The 19438-nt window shown below is 37.5% G+C and overlaps 1 protein-coding gene across 3 annotated transcripts in view; it reads right to left on the bottom strand.

Annotated features, from left to right (window-relative positions):
- zfyve9a (zinc finger, FYVE domain containing 9a) overlaps positions 1-16833 on the bottom strand; it is a 41749-nt gene extending 24916 nt beyond the window's left edge. Inside the window, exons 1-3 of one of the 3 annotated variants that reach the window (XM_084731498.1) lie at positions 16464-16833; positions 5700-5803; positions 2771-2878 (exon numbers count right to left, since the gene is read on the bottom strand). In XM_084731498.1, coding sequence (XP_084587624.1) covers positions 2771-2840 — 70 coding nt within the window. In that variant the 5' untranslated portion in view covers positions 2841-2878; positions 5700-5803; positions 16464-16833. Of the gene's footprint in view, positions 1-2770; positions 2879-5699; positions 5804-16459 lie in introns of all 3 variants that reach the window. The other 2 variants (XM_084731497.1, XM_084731496.1) reach the window with 2 other exon arrangements.
- Between the last annotated feature and the right edge of the window lie 2605 nt (positions 16834-19438).

The following is a 19438-nucleotide window of genomic DNA, read 5'->3' as shown; positions in this document are numbered from 1 at the left end:
TACTTATCCATAGTAGTATATTACCTTCAGTAAATGGCAATTAGCATGCCCCCAGTTTGAAGAAGTAGAGAGGAGTACCAGAATGGAAGCTAAGCAATGTACTACTGTAGACAGGGTCAGCAGCAAAATATATTTTAGCCACTTTAACAAGGGTCTAACTAAGAAAATCTGTATCATTTTAAGTAATATTTTCACCACTTCACCTTGCCGTCAGACATCCTTTTCCGACAGGAAACCGCTGTTATATAAGCCAAATAGCAACATCTCCTGCTCAGCCAGCAAAAACCTCACAGAGCATGGAGGTTGCTGTTCTACCACTACCTCGATCAGTTAGCTTGTTTGTGTTATTGTGTGATTTTGGTGAATCAACACTATCCTTTTAAAACACTGAAGTAACACAATAACACGAACAAACTAACTGATCGAGGCAGCGGTAGACCAGCAGCTCTTGTGTTCTACGAGGTCAAATGACTGATTTTTCCCATGGAGTTTGGTGGAGTGGGAGAGCAATATTTGGCTTTTATAACAACTGTTCTAAACAACTCTCACTGGAAAAAGGCTGTCTGACAGCAAGGTAAAGCAGTGAAAATATTCAAAATATAGCAACACTTAAACTGATTGATTTTTTTTTTTTTAGTTGGACATTTTTTCAGTAGCTAATGTAACCTTGGCTGCTGATCCTGTCCACAGCAAAACATTACTTCTTCAAACTAGGGGCATGTCAACTGCCATCTATTATAGGTAATACACTGATTATCAATAAGTACCTCCCACAATAAATAATCCACATTATCACTTTAATTGCATATCATTTGAACTATATCTTTAGCTAATTTGCAGGTTTCTTGTCACATTGAAGAAATGAAACAGAGAATAAGGAGAAGTGGCTAACAACAATGAACCTTCAGCAGCATGACAGGAAGCCTCAAATGAACTGCCACAGAGAACTAATACAAAGATACACACTCCCAGGTGATCGAAAGAGCTAAAAATGGCAGAAACAAACCAGGGGACAAATTGAGAAATGAGGTTGGCATGGAGTGGGAAATTAGTGTGTAGATGGACTGGGAAATTGTGAGAGAAGTGGGCCAAATGGCTCGGTCACCCCTGGGATCCATCAGTCAAGCTGACACATGAATGCTGTGTAATACGAATGGAAATTCTTTTAATATTTATTCAAAATGACTTTCTTGCAGAGCCGTGTCAGCTACTGTATAGTACTCTCCTCCCTCCACTGGAATTCATGCTAAGCTGTTTTAATATGTGCTGTAGCGGGTTCAAGCACACACACATATTCACTCACACAGACTTAATCTCCCAAGCTGGATCTGGCAGAGGACACACAGATAATCGCTCACAGCCAAAATACACACTGAGCTCACAGTACCATCAAAATATGCTGTGTGTGGAAGACTGGCATTTTTCTGGGGTCATCTGACATAAATCCAAGAAGAGCACTCTTTCCACTATCATAAACAGACCGTTTGAACTGCAGAGCTCAGTAATGCAGCGTGTATATTACAATCACAATAAAAAAACACAGTGGAACCACTACTTAAAAAAGGCTGTGACACAATTTCTTTATCAAAAGGAGAATTCTAATATATTTAGCGTAATAAATCATAAAATGGACGTGATGTCATTAATTAAGGAAACATGCTAAGTTGTAATACTTGCTGCTTGTAAAGCAACAATAAATGTGGGTTCTGAGGTTGTAACACCACAGAAACATGCACAATAAATCATCCAGCCAAATATGAATTATTTAAAAAAAATCACTAAGTATATAAAATTAGGTCTCAAAATCACAAAAAAAATAGCCATTTTCTCTGCATTGAAATGCTGTGGGTGTGTCAGTTCTACTGTCTCAGTGTCAAACACCACTACAACCTGAAAATGACCTGAAACATGGATGGTCCATCAAGCAGCTTTCTTGGACATATCCAGACATGTTTGAGCCACGAGAGTCAGAGGACCATGACCGGATGGTATGTTTTTTCTTCTGTGTCGGGTTGTTGAAACTGAAGTGAGGTGAAGTGAGCTGCTGGGCTAATTTGGACTGAGAGAGTCGCTGAATGTACGTTCATAACTAACTGTTAGGGAGGATGAGGGCAGGGGGAGGCGCTGTCATTCATGTGTTGGTTCGCAGGGCTCATATAGAGTTGACAGTTATAAACTGATCAACCTACACTGTAGGGCATGTTGTTGCTTGTTATTGTCAAGTTTTAATCTTGTGCTCGTCTTGCCCTCCTGCAGCATTCCTGCAACCTGCCTGAAAGTCCTCAAGTCTGAGGAGGAGGGGTCAGGGGGGAAACAACTCGCCTCAACCATGGATCATAAATAGGTTTAAATTCCATTTAATATAATGTCTATGGCTCCAACTGGCCCTACTTTTGGACATACAATTGTTAGATATTGCTCCTTTAATGTGAGCATTAAGTGTGAAGACGGAAAAAAAGACAACCCTCTTCTCTTGCACCAATAACACAGTTTCACACAAGCCCAGGGGAAATGGACAATCCAATTAGTCCTATTCCCTCTCTGCACACCCTCAATCACCACCTGTAAATGTTACTCAAACTCACTGGGCGGTGGCTGATTGTCTGACACCTTGGTAATTTACTCATGACGGCACCCTAACCACAGCTCCTCTGAAACCACAGTTACACCTAGTGCCATGATGGAAGAAAAGAGTGATGGCACTGCCATCACTCTTTTCTTGAGCACAATGACTCACTATCTGTCCTCGCCTCGTCTGACAGTAGCTCACCTTCGTTCTGCTCGAACTCGTCCAGCACCTTGTCCAGGTTGAAGGCCTCGGCCTGGAAGTAATTCTCCATGGGTCAGGAAGCTCCACCCTGCCGATGGCTGTGTGAACCTAGAAGCAGGAAGAGTGTGTCCTTAATACCAGGGCCGTTTACATTTCCATACTGTATGCAGATGTCCCCCACAGCCTGGATCATATCTCCTTTTTCATATCTTTATCCTCTACTTGTTTTAATATGATTTGTTTAAGTAGAAATATTCCCTCCAACTCTGTTTCACTTTTACTTCTCATTTCCCTCCCATGCAGTCCTCTCCTGTGTTCACTCTAGGGTCACAGAGATAATAAAAGGGAAGTATGGGTATTGTTGATTAGGAGGGTTACAGAGTGAATTATATGGCAGTAAGAAGGAGACATCCAAGATATAAACTTATCAAATTTCTTTGCATACTAAGGAAATGTGTTTCTGTGCTTCTTAAGCCTTCTCTTCTTAAGCCAAAAATGCCAGGATCATCCACTACAAAAAGCAATTCTGTCATCAAATAATTTGTTCCAGCAATTTTTAAGAGTACAATTACTTTCACTATTTATTAATCCACCAATTATTTGCTCTATTGATCAATTAATTGCTTGGTCTATTAAATAAACCAGAGGTTCACAAACGTTTTCAGCTTGAGACCCAAAAGAGCAATTTGGTGTCTCCCCAGGACCCTACCTTACAAAAATACAACATGAATTACCATAACATCTATATTTATAAACTGCCAATACCACAGGAATTTAAAATGTCTATGAAATGTATTTATTTCCTAGTAAAAGTACATTACTGTGCATAATCTAGGGGTGGGGGAAATAACTGATTATATGATGCCTCTTGATTCTCTAAGAATATAATGATTTAATACAGAAAAGTCAATAATCAATAGAAATTTAAAAGCCACTTCTCTAGCTTATGATCACCTGCACCAGTTTTGTAAGATGGGTTGTATGTTCCATAAGGCTAAACCAACTGGATGGTGAAACCTGACAGACATAAACATGTGCATCATGTTTCTATTCTAAACTAGGCTACTTCTTGAGTTTTGGTGAGGATGGCAGTCTGAATTACACCCCTTGGCTTTAAAAGCTTAAAATTGTGACGAACCAAGATGCATAAATAATTCTTTTATAGTTGCATCGTAGCCCTCTGAATTAGAGTCGGATCAAATTATAAGGTGCCAAAAGATTCCCACCCCTAGTGTGATCTTCAGTTTCTCACTACCTCACAACAAATTTGAACTGTCAACTGAAATGCAAGAGGGCTTTTAATGGAAGCTGATCAAAACAAACTTCATTCTAAAATACTGTAGTGATGGTCCTTACTTCCCATCATGCATAGTGCTGGACAAATGATACCTTTCATTAGTGTTTGTAATTTTTCTGTGTGGAATATGGTGGTTTATGCTGGTAGCCTAATTGTCATTTTTGAGCAGGTTTGTGGTTTTAACCATTAGTGAGTTGGCTGTTACATTTCTTGCCCCCAGCTGTGTTGCAACTGTGTTTTGGAGCTCGTCTCCAGTGTTGAATGTCATTGGAGGGTCAATGGTGCTGAGAGCTGCTGTTGTTTCATTCTGTGTTGCCTACTACAACATGCTTAATTACACTTATCAAACAGAGAGAATTAGAAATTAATACCTGCCTCTAATACAAACTTCCTTCAAATAAAGCCCTATTATCCTCTGCTGTTGAGGTAAGTAAAGGCTTTGGTCAATTATTTTACTTTACTTTTACTCACGGACAATAGTGAAAAATTCTCAACAGTTTCATCAAGACCAAAGGTAACATCTTTAACTCACTTACTTTGTCCAAAGCCCCAAAATATTCAATTTAACAAATTATCTTCACATTTAAGAAGCTAGAATGAGAGAATTAAAAAAAAGGATTTAAACAATAAATTGATTATCAAAATAGTTGCTGATAAGCTTCTACCGATCATCGTTTAGGTTTTAGATGACACACTCACCGAATGACAGAGCATGATTAAATAGCCAAAGTTTGTGTAAAGGAAATGGTTATGAAAGGAGAAATGACACACTCTTGTAGACATCATGATCCAGTCTACACTGGACTGTTTCCTTGCCATGCCTCAGTCATGGCTGCTTGTAATGTTGGAGATCTTGCAATCGAAACCTGTCCTACTGAAACACTCATTGGAGGCTAGTTTGAATGACCAAACATAAAATTCAAATGTTCTTTTGTAGATTATGCCAGGGGTTGAGATTTAAATTTTGTTTTGACAGCACATAGTTTTTCATATACTCTAACCTCCTACATTGAGAGCTGTTAAGCTTGCAACATAAAACTCCCTAAGATAGTATGCAAGTCATATCATGAGTTGAATTTACAACTCAACTTTATACATATATTGTTTACTTTATCATGATTTCAGCTGCAAATAACAATGACTGTCATTTTTGATTATTTTGTAGACTATTTTCTCAATAAATTAATCCTGTCACAATCTTGTCAGTTGACAAATAGGTCAAACATGTTTGAACCCATTTTCAGGTAATTTCTGTAACAATTAGTTTTATAATTGAACAATCTGGTGACCACTTTCACCATTAATCAACTGGTTGTCTGATCTATAAAAAGGTGAAAAATGTTGACAAGAGTTTCCCAAAGCCCAAAATGACATCCACAAACCAAAAACATTCTGTTTACTGTAAGAGAGGAGTAAAGACTTTTTTCTGTAAAAAAACAAAACAAAAAACAAACAAACAGATTAACTGATTATCAAAATAGTTAGCGATTAATTTAATACTCAATACAAAATTCAATATTCATTTAATTAATAAATGAAAAATGAGCATTCTTTTCTATACATTCTGACTGTTGAAAATCCTGCATGTATACTTGGCCTTGAAATAATGTTCCTCTCTCTGTCAGTCCTCACCTGCACAGAGGTCCTCCTCAGCGGTCCCAGGCAGTATTTTTTCTCAGCGGGTTTCCCTCTCAGTTCTCACTTCACCCAGTCTGGCAAGCGCCCAGCGCCCACACCTTAAACAGAGGGGAAACACCATTCAGTACAGAGCTGCTTCTCAACATGTGTGGCAACACATGATCCTAGTTTCACTTAGGTGGTTTCTAATATTCTTTCAGTATATGAACTTTAGATTGGCCTACAGAAAATTAATGCCAGTTAAATGCTTTGGAAATAAAAAAATACTGCCTTTAAAGCACAAGGCAATGTCACACCTCATATCTAGAACTGAAACAAAGCTAAATGATAAGTCAAGTAAAATAATCAGCCAGGAAAACAATCAAGAACTATTTTGAAAATCAATGGTTTGAAACATTTTTTTTCAGCAAAAATCCCCAAAATTGCAGCCTTCTGATTTCCATTTCTCAAATGTGAGAATTTGAAGCTTTTTCTTTATCATATTTGATAGTTAACTGAATATCTTTGGGTTTTGGATTGTTGATTGGATTAATCAAGCAGATCATGTAATAAGGCTGTAACTAACAATTATTTTCATTGTGGCAAAATGTCCATCACAATTTATCAGACTGTAAAGTGGCACCTTCAAATTCAAATGAAACAAAAGCTTGTCATTTTCAAATAGAGCTTAAATGATAAGTCGAATAAAATAATAAGCACCTATTATGATATTCAATTAATTGTTTCAGATATTTTTCCAAGCTAAGTTGCCAAACATTTACTGATTTCCAGCTTCTCTTATTTTCTTTGTAATATGTGATAGTAAACTGACTATCTTCAGGTTTTGGCCTGTTAGTTAGATAAAACAAGCTATTTTAAGGTTTTACCTTGAGCTCTGGGAAATGATACAAGGCATTTATCCACATTTTATACCCAAAATTATTAATTGGTAATGAAAATAATAATTTGTTGCAGCTCTATTTTCAAGCATAATATGATAAACATGTCTTTTGAAATAAAAGAATCACATCCACACATCAGAATGAAAACAAATCAAAACAAATCTCAAGATAAGTATGGGACACTCTAGTTCATGAACAGCACCTTCAGTTGATAATACATAACATCTAGCTTATTGTATGTATTGCACATTATCATAAAAAGTGAGCCATTATCTATCCAAGCTCGACAAGGCAATCAAGAGTCATGAATGGAAAACAGCTGAAGCCTGAATCACTGCACAGTAAACCTGCCCAGTCTGTCCTTGCTGATGAGGAGACCTTGGAGTGAGGATATGATGGTGTGGGGCATGAGCATTTGTGTGTGTGTGTGTGTGTGTGTGTAAGTGTGTGTGTGTAGGGCTGCAAATGAGTAACAGCCAGGCTGAACTTCAGGGTCATTCTCATAAGGACAAGAGCGACCAGGGATTACACCAGAGACCAGATATTCCGCAGAGCGAAGACCCCGGTGAAAGGAGCAGAGTCAACACATTTTCCGCTTAGTTTAAGGTGCAAGCATGGGCACGATGTCAGCACAAAACAGTGAAGGCACAGGACAGGAGTGTATACACATGTAGTACGTAGCATGGGTCAAACCATTTCTAGCATGAGGCTGAGGACAACACTGCCATCAGAGCCAAAAAAGGCAAAACAATTACACTGACTACAAAATGCTCTTCTTAAAAACAAGAAAATCCACATAATTATTGATCTATGAGTGAATGAAACAAAAAAAAAAGTGCTTTATAATTGGAGCATGTTACAAATCATTAGGAAGGCACAGTCCAGATGGGAGTATGATGACTCAGTTGAGACACACACAAGGTGATGTCAATGCTCAATCAATACAACTTGATGAAGGAGATATAAACTAAAACATTTCATGCATCTATTTCATACAGCAGGTAATGGTGATTTATTCTGCTACAAATTAATGAAACCTCTATTTGCATGTGGGAAACTCCAGCAAGAGTCACCTGCAAAATGTTGCAATCACAACCTTACTTCAGATTAGGAAATTAATTTTTCTAATTTGTGCAATTCAACATGCCCCAGCCTGTACATGTTTCAAACACTCAACTATTTGCTGTAATTGTATTCCGAGTTTTCAATGTATTCAAGTATGATTTTGTATTTGTGTGAAATACTGCATTTAACTATTGCTACATAGCTCAACTAGGGTTGGGTATCAATACTCGATACCTTGAAGGTATAGACCAAAATGACCCAGTATAAAGTACTATGAAAACCTTTTCAGTCAGATGATACCAGCATTCAATCCTTCTTTTTTTTTTTTTACTATTTATATGGTATCTGTGAAGATGATCTGTTTAACCAAGTCCAGTTGCCCTTGATTCAACCTTTCTGGGTGACTACTCGTATGGTTTTGTTGACAGCCAATTACCACACACATTCTTCAGTGTAATGCAAAGTGTGATTGGCCCACTATTGCAGAAGCTACAACTCAATACAGTCTGTGGCAGGGCTCAAAATCAGCACCAGCTACCAGCCAAATTCTGGTAAAATATACAAGTGACTGGTAGATTTGCTTCACTCACCATTGACAAAAAACAACAGTAATATGTTGAGTGGTTGTGGTTAAATCTGAACATTCACTAGCAATTTGGTCAGGTTCCACCGTCTTAAATGTGAGGATTTGCTGCTTTCTTTGTCACTTATGATAGTAAATGAAGAGTCTTTGGGTTTTGGCCAGTTAGTTGCACAAAAGAAGCAATCTGAAGACATCTCTCTGGGTTCAGGGAAACTGTGATGAGCAATTTCACTTTTTTGATATTTTAATAGACTAAAGGATTAATCACTTAATCATGACTCAATCTGCAGATTGATTAATAATAAAAAAAATAATTGTTTGATGCAGCCCTACTTGTGACATCTACCATTTGAAAAAGAATCAATTAAAACTGCAGGCCTTGATGACATGATTTGATGACACATGAGCAGCAGTATCTAGTGTCAGGTCCCACTGAATTTGCCTCCACAGGACAAAGCATGAAAACAACCAGGCATTTTTAAAATCGAAAGGCAGAAAACTAAACCAAAGAGTGTGAGATGATCCAGTAACCCTTACATCACCTAAACCAGCCACATCACCTGAACCAGCACCAAAGTTAACCTCATCCAAACTCTGCATCTTTTACATTAGTAGAAATGTTTTCCTTTATCCCAAATGAAAGACTTCTTAAATCGTCTTGCATCAGAGGAGCCCAAGAAACTCCAATGGACTGCAGGACTGTCAGTTCAGACCAAAAACACACACACAAATACATGTGAACAAACACACACACACACACAGATACACCTCCATGAGGACAGGAGCCCGTCCCTGATTAAGATTTAATTACTCTGCAGAGGCATTGAATAATGCATCTTTAGTTGAAGTGCGTGAAGGAGCTGTATTTTTAGACATGTAAACTTGGGAAGATGCTCTAAAGGAGACATATGTGCATGAGAGAGTGTGTCAGTCAGAGAGCCCGTAGGACTAAAGCAAAAATGGTCCTGTAGCTACACGATATTACGAAAATGTGTACGAACATGCTCTAACTCCTCAACTAATGACTGATCAAAAACAATCAAAGAGTGTGGAAGAAAACCTACATAAAACATGGCAAGTGTGAAGGGCGTGGAGTTCTCTTAAGTCAACAGCATGTCAAGCACAAAATTAAACATTTTTTCATAACCATAAATTTTCTACCATGTAGACACAAGCAATTACATGTGGTGTGACCTGAAGTGAAACAAGCCTATCAAGATTGTGTGTAACAGTGGAGCTCACCTGATGGATATTCCTAATGGTCTATAAACTATTTTACAGTCTACAATACTGAATAGGGGGAAAGAAGCATATGTTTTTTAACATCATGATGAATACTGTATCACAGACTTTTTATCCATGTTCTTGGTATTGTTACATACTTATCAATGACAAAATTATGTCCATCACAAATTACCAGAGCCTGTATTACTGTCCTAAAATTACTTCTGAAACTAATAAACAGCCAAAAGATAAAGTATTAGCATTTCTTAGAATATGAAACGAGCAATTCTTCACATTTTTGAAGCTGTAGTCAATAGAATTTTTACATTTTTAGCCATTCAGTGGTATAGACCTAGGGATGGTAATGTTGGTTGGTCCATTCACCACTTTGGTCCAGACTGAAATATCTCAACAACTACTAGATGGATAGACATGTGGTACAAATATTCATGGTGTCCAGGTTGAGGATGAATCTTATTGGTGATCACCACAAGGTTGACATTTATGATTGAGAGTGAAAAATCTCAACAATTATCGGATAAAATTGATGAACAATTAGGTTACTTCCTAGCCTGCACATACACACACTTGTGATGAAAAGACGGGTAGTTTAATCTTTCCATGAAATTTGTTTCACATATTATATCCCCCTCCGGATAATTTTGCCACTACTTTGGTGAGTCTCTTTTTTCATCTTGCACCTGCAAAATTAATGACAGTCACATCAGCCTCAGCTGTACTTTGTTTAGTGCTAATTAGCAAATGTTAGCATGTTAACACACCAAACTAAGATAATGATCACAGACAAAATTATACCTTAATACCATCAGAATGATGCTTAAGAGAGTGTTTGGTACAGAGATGAAACGTTCAAAAAATTTCATATCATGATTATGGTAAGGATGCATGATATGGGTTGTTTTTTTAGCCGATACATTTAATTAAATGCTTCTCAAGTCTGATACCAATAAGATGACTGATTTTACATTTTTGTATCATAAAAAGATATAACCTGTGGTTTATGCATACCTGAAGGTAAGAAAGGCTCAGATGTGGTGAGCAAAAATGGTTGAGTTAATATTCCACAGCTCAGACTGAACCAAATCTAACTGAAATCACTATGACACAAAAACAAAGGACAGTTCTGACTTCTCAAATGTTCATTTAGTTTTTCTAGTAAGGTTCATTTTATCACGACTTACTAATCGTCTGGAATTTTATCGTGGTTTATCATGAAATTTAATTGTTTCATTCCTTGTTTGATTTGTGAAATGTCACAAAATGGTGCAACAGTCCAAAATATAAAGATATTCTGCTTGAAATCCTTACAGCAGGATGCAAGAATTCATTGAACATTAAAATTCTTAGTGATATCTGTTGATCAACTAATTCTTTTAGCTCTAACAATTTTTTGTGGCGTTTAATTTGATCAGTCATAGCACAGACGATTATAAAATGTGAGCTACCTCATTTTCTACATTTATGCATCTCAATACAATGATAGTACAACACATGAAAAAAGGCAAAACATAACTGGTGAACTGGTGTAAAAGTATGATGCATAATGTTGAAACATGAATGAAAACAAGATCGGGGTCTATTTTTAACTGCAGCTGATCACTCCAACCATGGTCCAGCCCCCGGTGTAAGCCAGACACGCTAATAATGAAATGGCCTAACAGACTACTAACACGATAAACCATGCCTGACTGGACATCCTGGCATGGCAGTAAAATTAAATAAGACAAGGGCATAAACAGTGAGGAGGCTCAGACAAACTAGAATGCTAAAACAGTTCATTGAGTCCTCGCTGTCAGAACAAGACTGTGTTTCCTGTTGTTGCTTCCTGTGAGGGAGGATGCATTCACTTCCTCAACAATCAGATGGAATTCCCTTACAATCATTAGTTCTACAATATATACAGTAGAAATGTACTCAATTTTGGATCTGGTTAAGTTGAATAACACTTTCCTCTTTTAGGAATTTTTCTTTCTTTTTTTTCTGGATGTCTACTTCCTGCATGAGGTTGGTGTTTTCAAATACACTCACACATTAGCGATGATTAGCTTCCCATGTTGTTCCATGTTAATGACACTTTTCACAGCATACATTTTTATACGCCACAGCAAGAAAATGACAGGTGTAATATCCTTTATAATGATATAACAGCATTTGAGTACACTGTTTCCAGGATTCAGGTAGAGTGCATGCTGCGTCACTGAAGATGGGCCCCTTAAATATCTCATCATTAATGTTAACAATTGTCCAGCTGTGCTTCTGTTGCAGTGACAAGTGCAATACCTGTCAAAAAACAACAAAAACGCCAATATGAATAGAGCCATTCAAGACTAAAATTTCTGTCTTAAATATGGCTATATTCAGAAGAGTGATCTGAGCTTTCTTCTACTAAATTACAAATAAATGTCCTGCATAAACATTCCTGCATGTTCAGACTCATCCCAGTACTTAAAGGGACTGTTCAAAGTACTTTTTTTTTTACCCTGGCCTGTAGTGCTATTAATCCATCTAGATTTTTTTGTGTGAGTGTGAGAAATCAGTGTCTCTTTCTAAAAATTCAGTTTCTCAAGATAAACCACAGACCTTGTTGTGAGCAGAACTACTTTCTCTCCATTAGAAAATCTGGGAGATTCTAAAATAGTTCTGGTAGATTCCACTGCAAAAAGAAAGTAGTTCCTACATGAAACTGCTCACACCAAGGCGTGTGGATTATATTGAGCAACCATGTCATGATTTCTGGAAAAAAGACATAACTGTTGAGTTGTCAAGTGTCATTTAGTTCCATTATAGTTGAGAGAAAGAAGACATCTCTACGGCTGATAACTCAAAAATTCACACCAAAAAAACATCTAACTGGATAAATAGCACTACAGATAAGATGAAAAATATGTAACTTTGATTTGGGGGGTGGGTCATAAACCAGTTAAGAGTCACCAGCTGATGGCATACAGAGGTAAGAATCGATACAGTATCACAAAACATAATATTACACTCAATATTTTCTTATACCTCTGCTTGACATGGTGAAGAAGATGTGGTTTAAAGCTAAACAGCTAGAAAGTTGGTCTTAAATTAAGATTATTTTGTCACACATACTGATCCAAAGGTCATGAATGAATTGTCACACTAAAAATACCACTTCATTTTATATAAATAATTTTTAGCATTTCTAATATTATCAATATATTGGTAATTAGTTTAATACGCAAATATGGTTTATCATAAACTTGTACTTTGTAATCTTAAATATATTGAAGTATATGTTACAATGAGTGGTGGTGACGAGGTTTTCAAAGGGATTAATCATGTTGATTTGTGCATTAAACCATAATGAATGGTGTGATGCATCCGTAATTCATGACCTTTGGAGGACTGGGTGTCCTTCAGTCAGCACTTGAGAATGATGCTCAGACTTTATTTAAGTTTTAATGTCTTTATTAAAACCGTTTTGATAAGAATGGCTTCACTTGTATGTCAAAACATAGGACCAGTACATTTTCTGCTTTCTGGCCCTGAACATCACTTTGAGGGACATGAAGGAGGGAGGTAGTAACATGTTATTTTCCTTAATGTGTTGTAATAAGCTTCTGCTAACAGCTGGATAGTTTGACAATGGTGCATATAAACAGAGGTGAAATGATTTGATGATAAATTGATAAGTCTGTCAATAATCTTTCCCGCCATTCTCTGAAGCAAAAATGCAAAATATTTGCTGGTTGAAGCTTCTCAAATGTGACAGATACTTGGCTGAGTAAATTTTTGTTTTGGACTACAGCTCAAACAATTGGTCCATTATCTATTTAGTCAATCAACACAAAATTAATTGCCAAGTATTTTGATAACTGACTAATCAGTTCAATCATTTGTCAAGTAAAATGCCCAAAATTCTTTAGTTTTAACTGCTTTTCTTCATACATGTGACAGTAAATTTAAAAACTTTAACTTTTGGACTAATGGTCTGGCAACACAAGCAAACTGTGGGCTCTAATTTTTTATTTATTTATTTATTTTTTAACATTTTATAAACTAAATCATTAACCTGTTAATCAAGAATATAATCAACAGACTAGTCATGGATAATAATGGAAATAACTGTTAGTTGCAACCTTATTTTGGACTGTTGGTCAAATATAACAAGCAAATTGAATATATATCCCCTTGCACACACTTTAAAGGGCATGGTGAAGTTTTTATATTACTTTCTGATATTTTATACACAAAATGATTCATCGAGGGAAAAAAGCTTTAAGAAAAATATCTGTTAGTTGAATCACTACATTTAAAACAGCTGCATGTTTCACAGGGGATTTGGATTCAGGGAAACCCTCTTAATCTGTAAATTCTCTTTATGAAAGTGATAATAGCTGTGCACCTTGTACATAGAAGTTTCTATGCTGTTCCTTTTTTCCTGTGCTAAAAACTTCCCACGGCTGTGAGCTTGCATCCTGATAAACACCGTTTTTAGATCCCTATCCACAACCGCCGTGCTCCAGACGCCGTCTACTCAGGGTGAGCACAGGAAACCTCAAATGATCGCTTCCTCTCTTTAAGAATGGACTGACATCACTTTCTAACAACAAGATCGCATGACTGAGTGACACATTATTATGTAATGTTTAACGCCCTGACTGGGAGTACACTGGGAGTTGTCTACTCCTCCAGTGAGTTTTTTTCATTATTGTAATTTTCAAGTACTGCTAGAAATAAAGGCAAAATATATAAAAGAAAAACATGCCACAGGTTTGTATCCTCCAAAAGGTCACAATTCCTAAAAAAGACAAAGATAATTTCCTTGACAAGAGAGGTTGAAAAGATAAATCTGTTGAGATTTGAAGAAGGAAAGGTAAAAAAAAAGAGAGTAGCTGTCCTCCTGTTACAAAGAGCAGCTCTGCTTCACAGCAAGTGTCAAAAGCTATTATGATTTTCTTTTCTCCCTTATGTTTTGATCTACATTTAACCACCACAAGACAGAAAAAACAGCAAAGGGAGACAGGCTGCTGGGCTGCCATCAGGGAGAGACTAATACTTTGTGAAAGCATACAGTAACCTAAATCAGGGAAGTCTCTGCACACATGAGAGCCTGTCTTTGCATGGGAGCCCGTTAGATCAGCCTCCCCTGGGTTTTAATACCACTTGAAGATGTAGTGAGATATCATATTCTTCTGCTACAGGTAAAAACCCTGATCACACATTCTGTAGGGCTGCACAATTAATCAAAATATTATTAGAGCTGCAATATGGCCAGTGCAATATCCAAATCGCAGCAGCTGCAATTTTTTGACAAAGGAAAAATGTGTGAAAAAAACAGCATTATAATGAAGTACTGCCATGCTGCAGGGATGCCTGGCCTCCCAATCTTGTTCTCCAGATGGATAAAAACATGTTTCTTTGGTAAAGAACCCAACAAATGTCAAAGTTTTTTTTTTGTTGTTGTTGTTTTTTTTTTTTTTTAGCAAAAATTAAGAATTGTGATGCAAATGATGATCATTCCCACTTATCATGAATTATATCACAATGGCAATATCTGTCAAAATAATTTAAATATATATTTTTATCATATTGTGCAGCCCCCAAATTCCTCTGTGTTTTACACCCAGTCCACAATCACTCTAGATAAGTCAAACTGGAGAGATACCAAGTAAGACCAGGAAAGAGAATGATTAGTGAGATAAAAGTTCGAGCCACTGATTTGGTGATGAGAAAAATACACTATTATTATCTGATCTGACTTTCTCCTCAGTGACAAATTCAAATTCCTTACTGGTTATGATGACTTTTCAAGGTGGCACTGGGATGGGCCCACGTCTTCCGAAGTCCACCTCCAGGGCTTGACTAAGGCCCTGTGACCAAATGATGAGGTAAATGCAAAAGACATGCCACCAACAAACCAACTCTCAGGAGCAGATAGATGACCATTAGCTTGGATTATGCAACCATAAGTGGCACTGTGGCTGTGCCTGCTGCCTACAGGCCAAACACAGCCTCAGATGGTAAATATTATTCACAGGTAGACTGGGTAAACACATGGAAAACTACAGTGTCATTAAATGCAGAACAGCTACAAAATCACAACAGTTGAGGTTAGTTTGCACCAGAAGTTGGACAGTTGTATTAGCAGAGCTGCTAGCTGAATTTAACGTCCACACCAAAATTGGTCGCGTCAGGATGGGAACCCTGGACCCACGAGAGATCTCGCGAGAGTGATTACTTAAACCCAAACTATCATCTTTCCCTATACTTAACTAAGTGTTTCTTCTTCCTACACGTTAAACACAGCCTTGTCACATTGTACAAGTTAAATAATGTGAACAACGTGCACAATGGTGAAACTAGTAAAAATCTCGCGAGAGTTGCGCAAAGCTAGGGTTCCCTTTTAACCACGACCCACAAAATCCACGAAAGGCCACGAGTAAGTTTCCAAAACAGTTATCACCAAGTCGAATTAACAACATGGCAAAAAAATATAAATTTGTGACCAAATAATGTCGCTGTGTTTTTTATCATTGTAATGCAGTAGCTAGTATTTGCTCCACCGGTTCAGCGGGCAGTCGTGCGCCGAGTGACGGCAGCGACTTGCTGCTCTGACGGACACTCACACCGCCGCTGACTCGGTGGGCTTTGTGGCTAACGGCCAGTTTTAACGGTTAAAAGGAATTTAAAAAGCTTTCCTCCTCAGGTTAACCTGGTCCATTTGTCATGGTCACTGGCAATGTTTTGCCTCCCGCCGCACTGCTATCATTATAGTGAATATTAGGCTACAGAGGAGAGCGTTACCGTGTTGTGTAATTGACGTAAAAACAGTGTTACCGTAACACCACCTTCAACGGTATTCCTCACAGCTTAGCTAGCCGAACACACCATAAAATACCACAACACCCATCCTCACTGACTTCAGCTTAGTTCACACTTTAAGTTGCAATGGCGGGTTGTAACGTTAGAGCAACAACAGAGCTGTGAAATGTCATGAAAACAAATTCACTCACTCACCGGAGGAATCCTCATCTTTACGTAGAGTCCCGCGGAGCCCCTCCGTTAGTATCCGTCATACCTAATCGCCTTTGAGAGCTATTTTTGAGTCACCTCGTGTGGACCCTCCGCCGCCTGCACAACTCAAACAGAGCAAATCGGAAAGTACAGTCTGTAGTCTACCGTAGTTGTGCGACAGCTCTCAAGGATCCCTCCCCCAAGGTTTAATATTGGGAAAAAATAAGGAGCGACGTCAAGAAAGCTAGAATGGAAATAGAGTATTTCCGGTTATATGTTTCAAAATAAAACTCATATTTCATAAACGTGTAGCCACACTAGTATTTAAAGCTGGGGTAGGCAACATTTTTTGACATCCTTTAGCAATAATTCCATAATAGCCTTTCAGCATATTGTAAATCACACGGTCTGAGAGAAAACTAGACATCTGCACCTCCTCTTGGCTCTGTTTTCAGGCTGTAGACAAACGGACCGACAGGAGACTTTGACCAATCACAGGTCATCTAAGAGAGCTGGCATTCCTTATTGGTTGTTCTAATAGTGCTGCTGCATGTGCAGGTCCATTTGCTTCAAAGTTTGAATCAATGGTGGAAACTTCTGCAGGAAAAGTCACTATGGAACAGAATTACCAGAGAGATAATCTTAAGGAGAGATCAGCTAATGAAAATATGTTCTGCTTACTGTTATTTCATTTAGATTTTTCACTTGACCATGCAGAATGATGTGTGTGCAGTTTGACACTAAGGTTTTTACATTCATCTGCTTTAACTTGAAAATGTTCAATATTGTCACTTAAACCTAGGAGCAGTGTGCAGTCGGTGTGCAGGACCCACAGACCAAACCCAGTTCTGAGCCAGTGCCTTGGTTCATTTTTATTACTGATGCATCAATGTTTTTTAAACATTTTGATGTTGCAGCTGTAGAAAGCAGTAAAAAGTATAATTTTTCCAGAGCTTGGTGACATATAAATGTAAATGCATTAGACTGGATATTGTCCACTTTAGAGCAGGATAAATATTTGAAAATTAAATGTCAAGCACTTTTTTTATTTTCAGGCTGCATTATAATGCATTACAATTTTGACTTAAATATTGCTTGCTTAGGTTACATTGTTTATATTGCATTTTAATTTTCAAATTTGAATTAACGTGAATATTGCCCACTATACAGAGATTTTTTGGATCTCATTCATTTTGGAAATTAAATGTCAGCAGCTTTTATTTTTCTACTGAAGGTGTTTGATTGTAATAATTTTGTAAAAAGAAATGTTAAAAAATAAAAATATTGTAAAATAAGTGTTTCTCTGAACTATTATTTTTAATGTATTAATGCAGCACGTTTTTCTCATTTTAGCTTTTTTGTAATGCCATAATTTTCGTGAAAACTGCGTAAGAGGCTTTTAAGAAGGCATTTCTTAAGAACAGTTGGTAAATGAGGCCTAATAGAAGTGTTGTTTATGGGCTCTTGTTTTCAAAGAGAGGAGACAGAGTTTCCGGTTTGGATGCACCTGTCACTGTCTGTCTTTCCGCAGCTGTGAAACGCTTCAGCTCCATCCAGCTCCTGTGCTGAGGTCCAGCAGCAGCAGCAGCAGCAGGGACATTTTGGCTCAAACCGAGCTGAGGCTGGTGTGTTCAGCCCCGGGACGGATCCGCAGCTCCGTCCCGCTCACGGCACGACACACTTGAGCCAAAATGGCTCATTCGTTCCGGGTAACCTTGGCAGACCGCCGCCGCTGTGGCTGCGGCCGATTGATCAGCCGCGGCACGATGCAGAGAGAGGTGATCAATGAAACAGGATGTGACTGTGTTGGCGGGGATGTAGTGGTGTGTAGCACCCACCCAAACTCTGTTAACCCCTCCTTATGTACAGAGCCAATAATGGTTATAACAACTAATTATTAGAGAGATGTAGAGAATTGAGAGTTTAACTACTTTTTGAACAGCAAAAAATAATGTGTAACATTTGAATGCTACCTGAACCAAGGTGGTAATTTTTAATTGTGACCAAGAGACAAGAACTAATAATCAAATCAAAGATAAAATATCCTTATAAGGATGTAACTTTGACAAATGACAACTGATTTTAAAGGGGCAGTTGTTGTGGAACTAGATGGAATTCGACTTGTGCTGCTCAAAGCCCCCAAAAATACATTAGAAAAATTCAACAGCAACGTCTCTTTCCAGAAATTATGATCTGGTTACTCAAGATAATCCTCAGACTTGGTTGTGAGCAGTTTCATGTAGGAACTATTTTGTTTGTTTGGTAGAATCAACCTGAACTACTTTATTTCTAATAGAAATCTTATTTTCATCTTTTATCTTAATTCTTTCCAATCTTATCTTTTCATTTACCCTCCATGTTGTTATGTTGCGCAACAGTTCAGATATCTATGAATTCAAGGAAGTGTAAAGGAAGTGAGGCTTTTTTTAAAAAAACATTTCTGTTCTATTTATGAAATGAGCATCACTCACAGATATTTTACATATAAAGGCTACAACTATACTTCAAATGTGCTCATCACAGCAGCAGTAATGGATGAAGTATTTAGACCATTTACTTAGGTAAAAGTACCAATACAGCAATATAAAACACACCATTACAAGTAAACGTCCTGCATGAACAATCTCAGTTAAGTAAATGTAGTTATATCTTTCAGGTAAGTATTTAAGTAAAACAAGGTTGGTTTCTCCATTTGGTGGAGCTTTTAACAAATCATAGACATGAAACCAGAAAGGTTATAAACCACAAGTTTACAATTTGTTGTGTTGTAAAAACTTGTTATTTTTAGTAAATTTTATAAAATCTTTCATCTCAAAAGTAACTAGTAACTAAAGCTGTCAGGCAAATGTAGTAGAGTAGAATATTTATATTTATACGACCACTGACAGCTGACTTGACACTCCGCTCAGTAGGGGCTGCAAGTGATCGACTGCTTCAGTTTGAAATCTTTCAGCCTGGGACAAAAATTTAACTAATGT

This window comes from Lutjanus erythropterus, chromosome 12, assembly GCF_056507025.1.
Source record: "Lutjanus erythropterus isolate fLutEry1 chromosome 12, fLutEry1.hap2, whole genome shotgun sequence".
In the NCBI taxonomy this organism is placed as follows: Eukaryota; Metazoa; Chordata; class Actinopteri; order Lutjaniformes; family Lutjanidae; genus Lutjanus; species Lutjanus erythropterus.
This window is presented reverse-complemented; position numbering and strand designations above follow the sequence as displayed.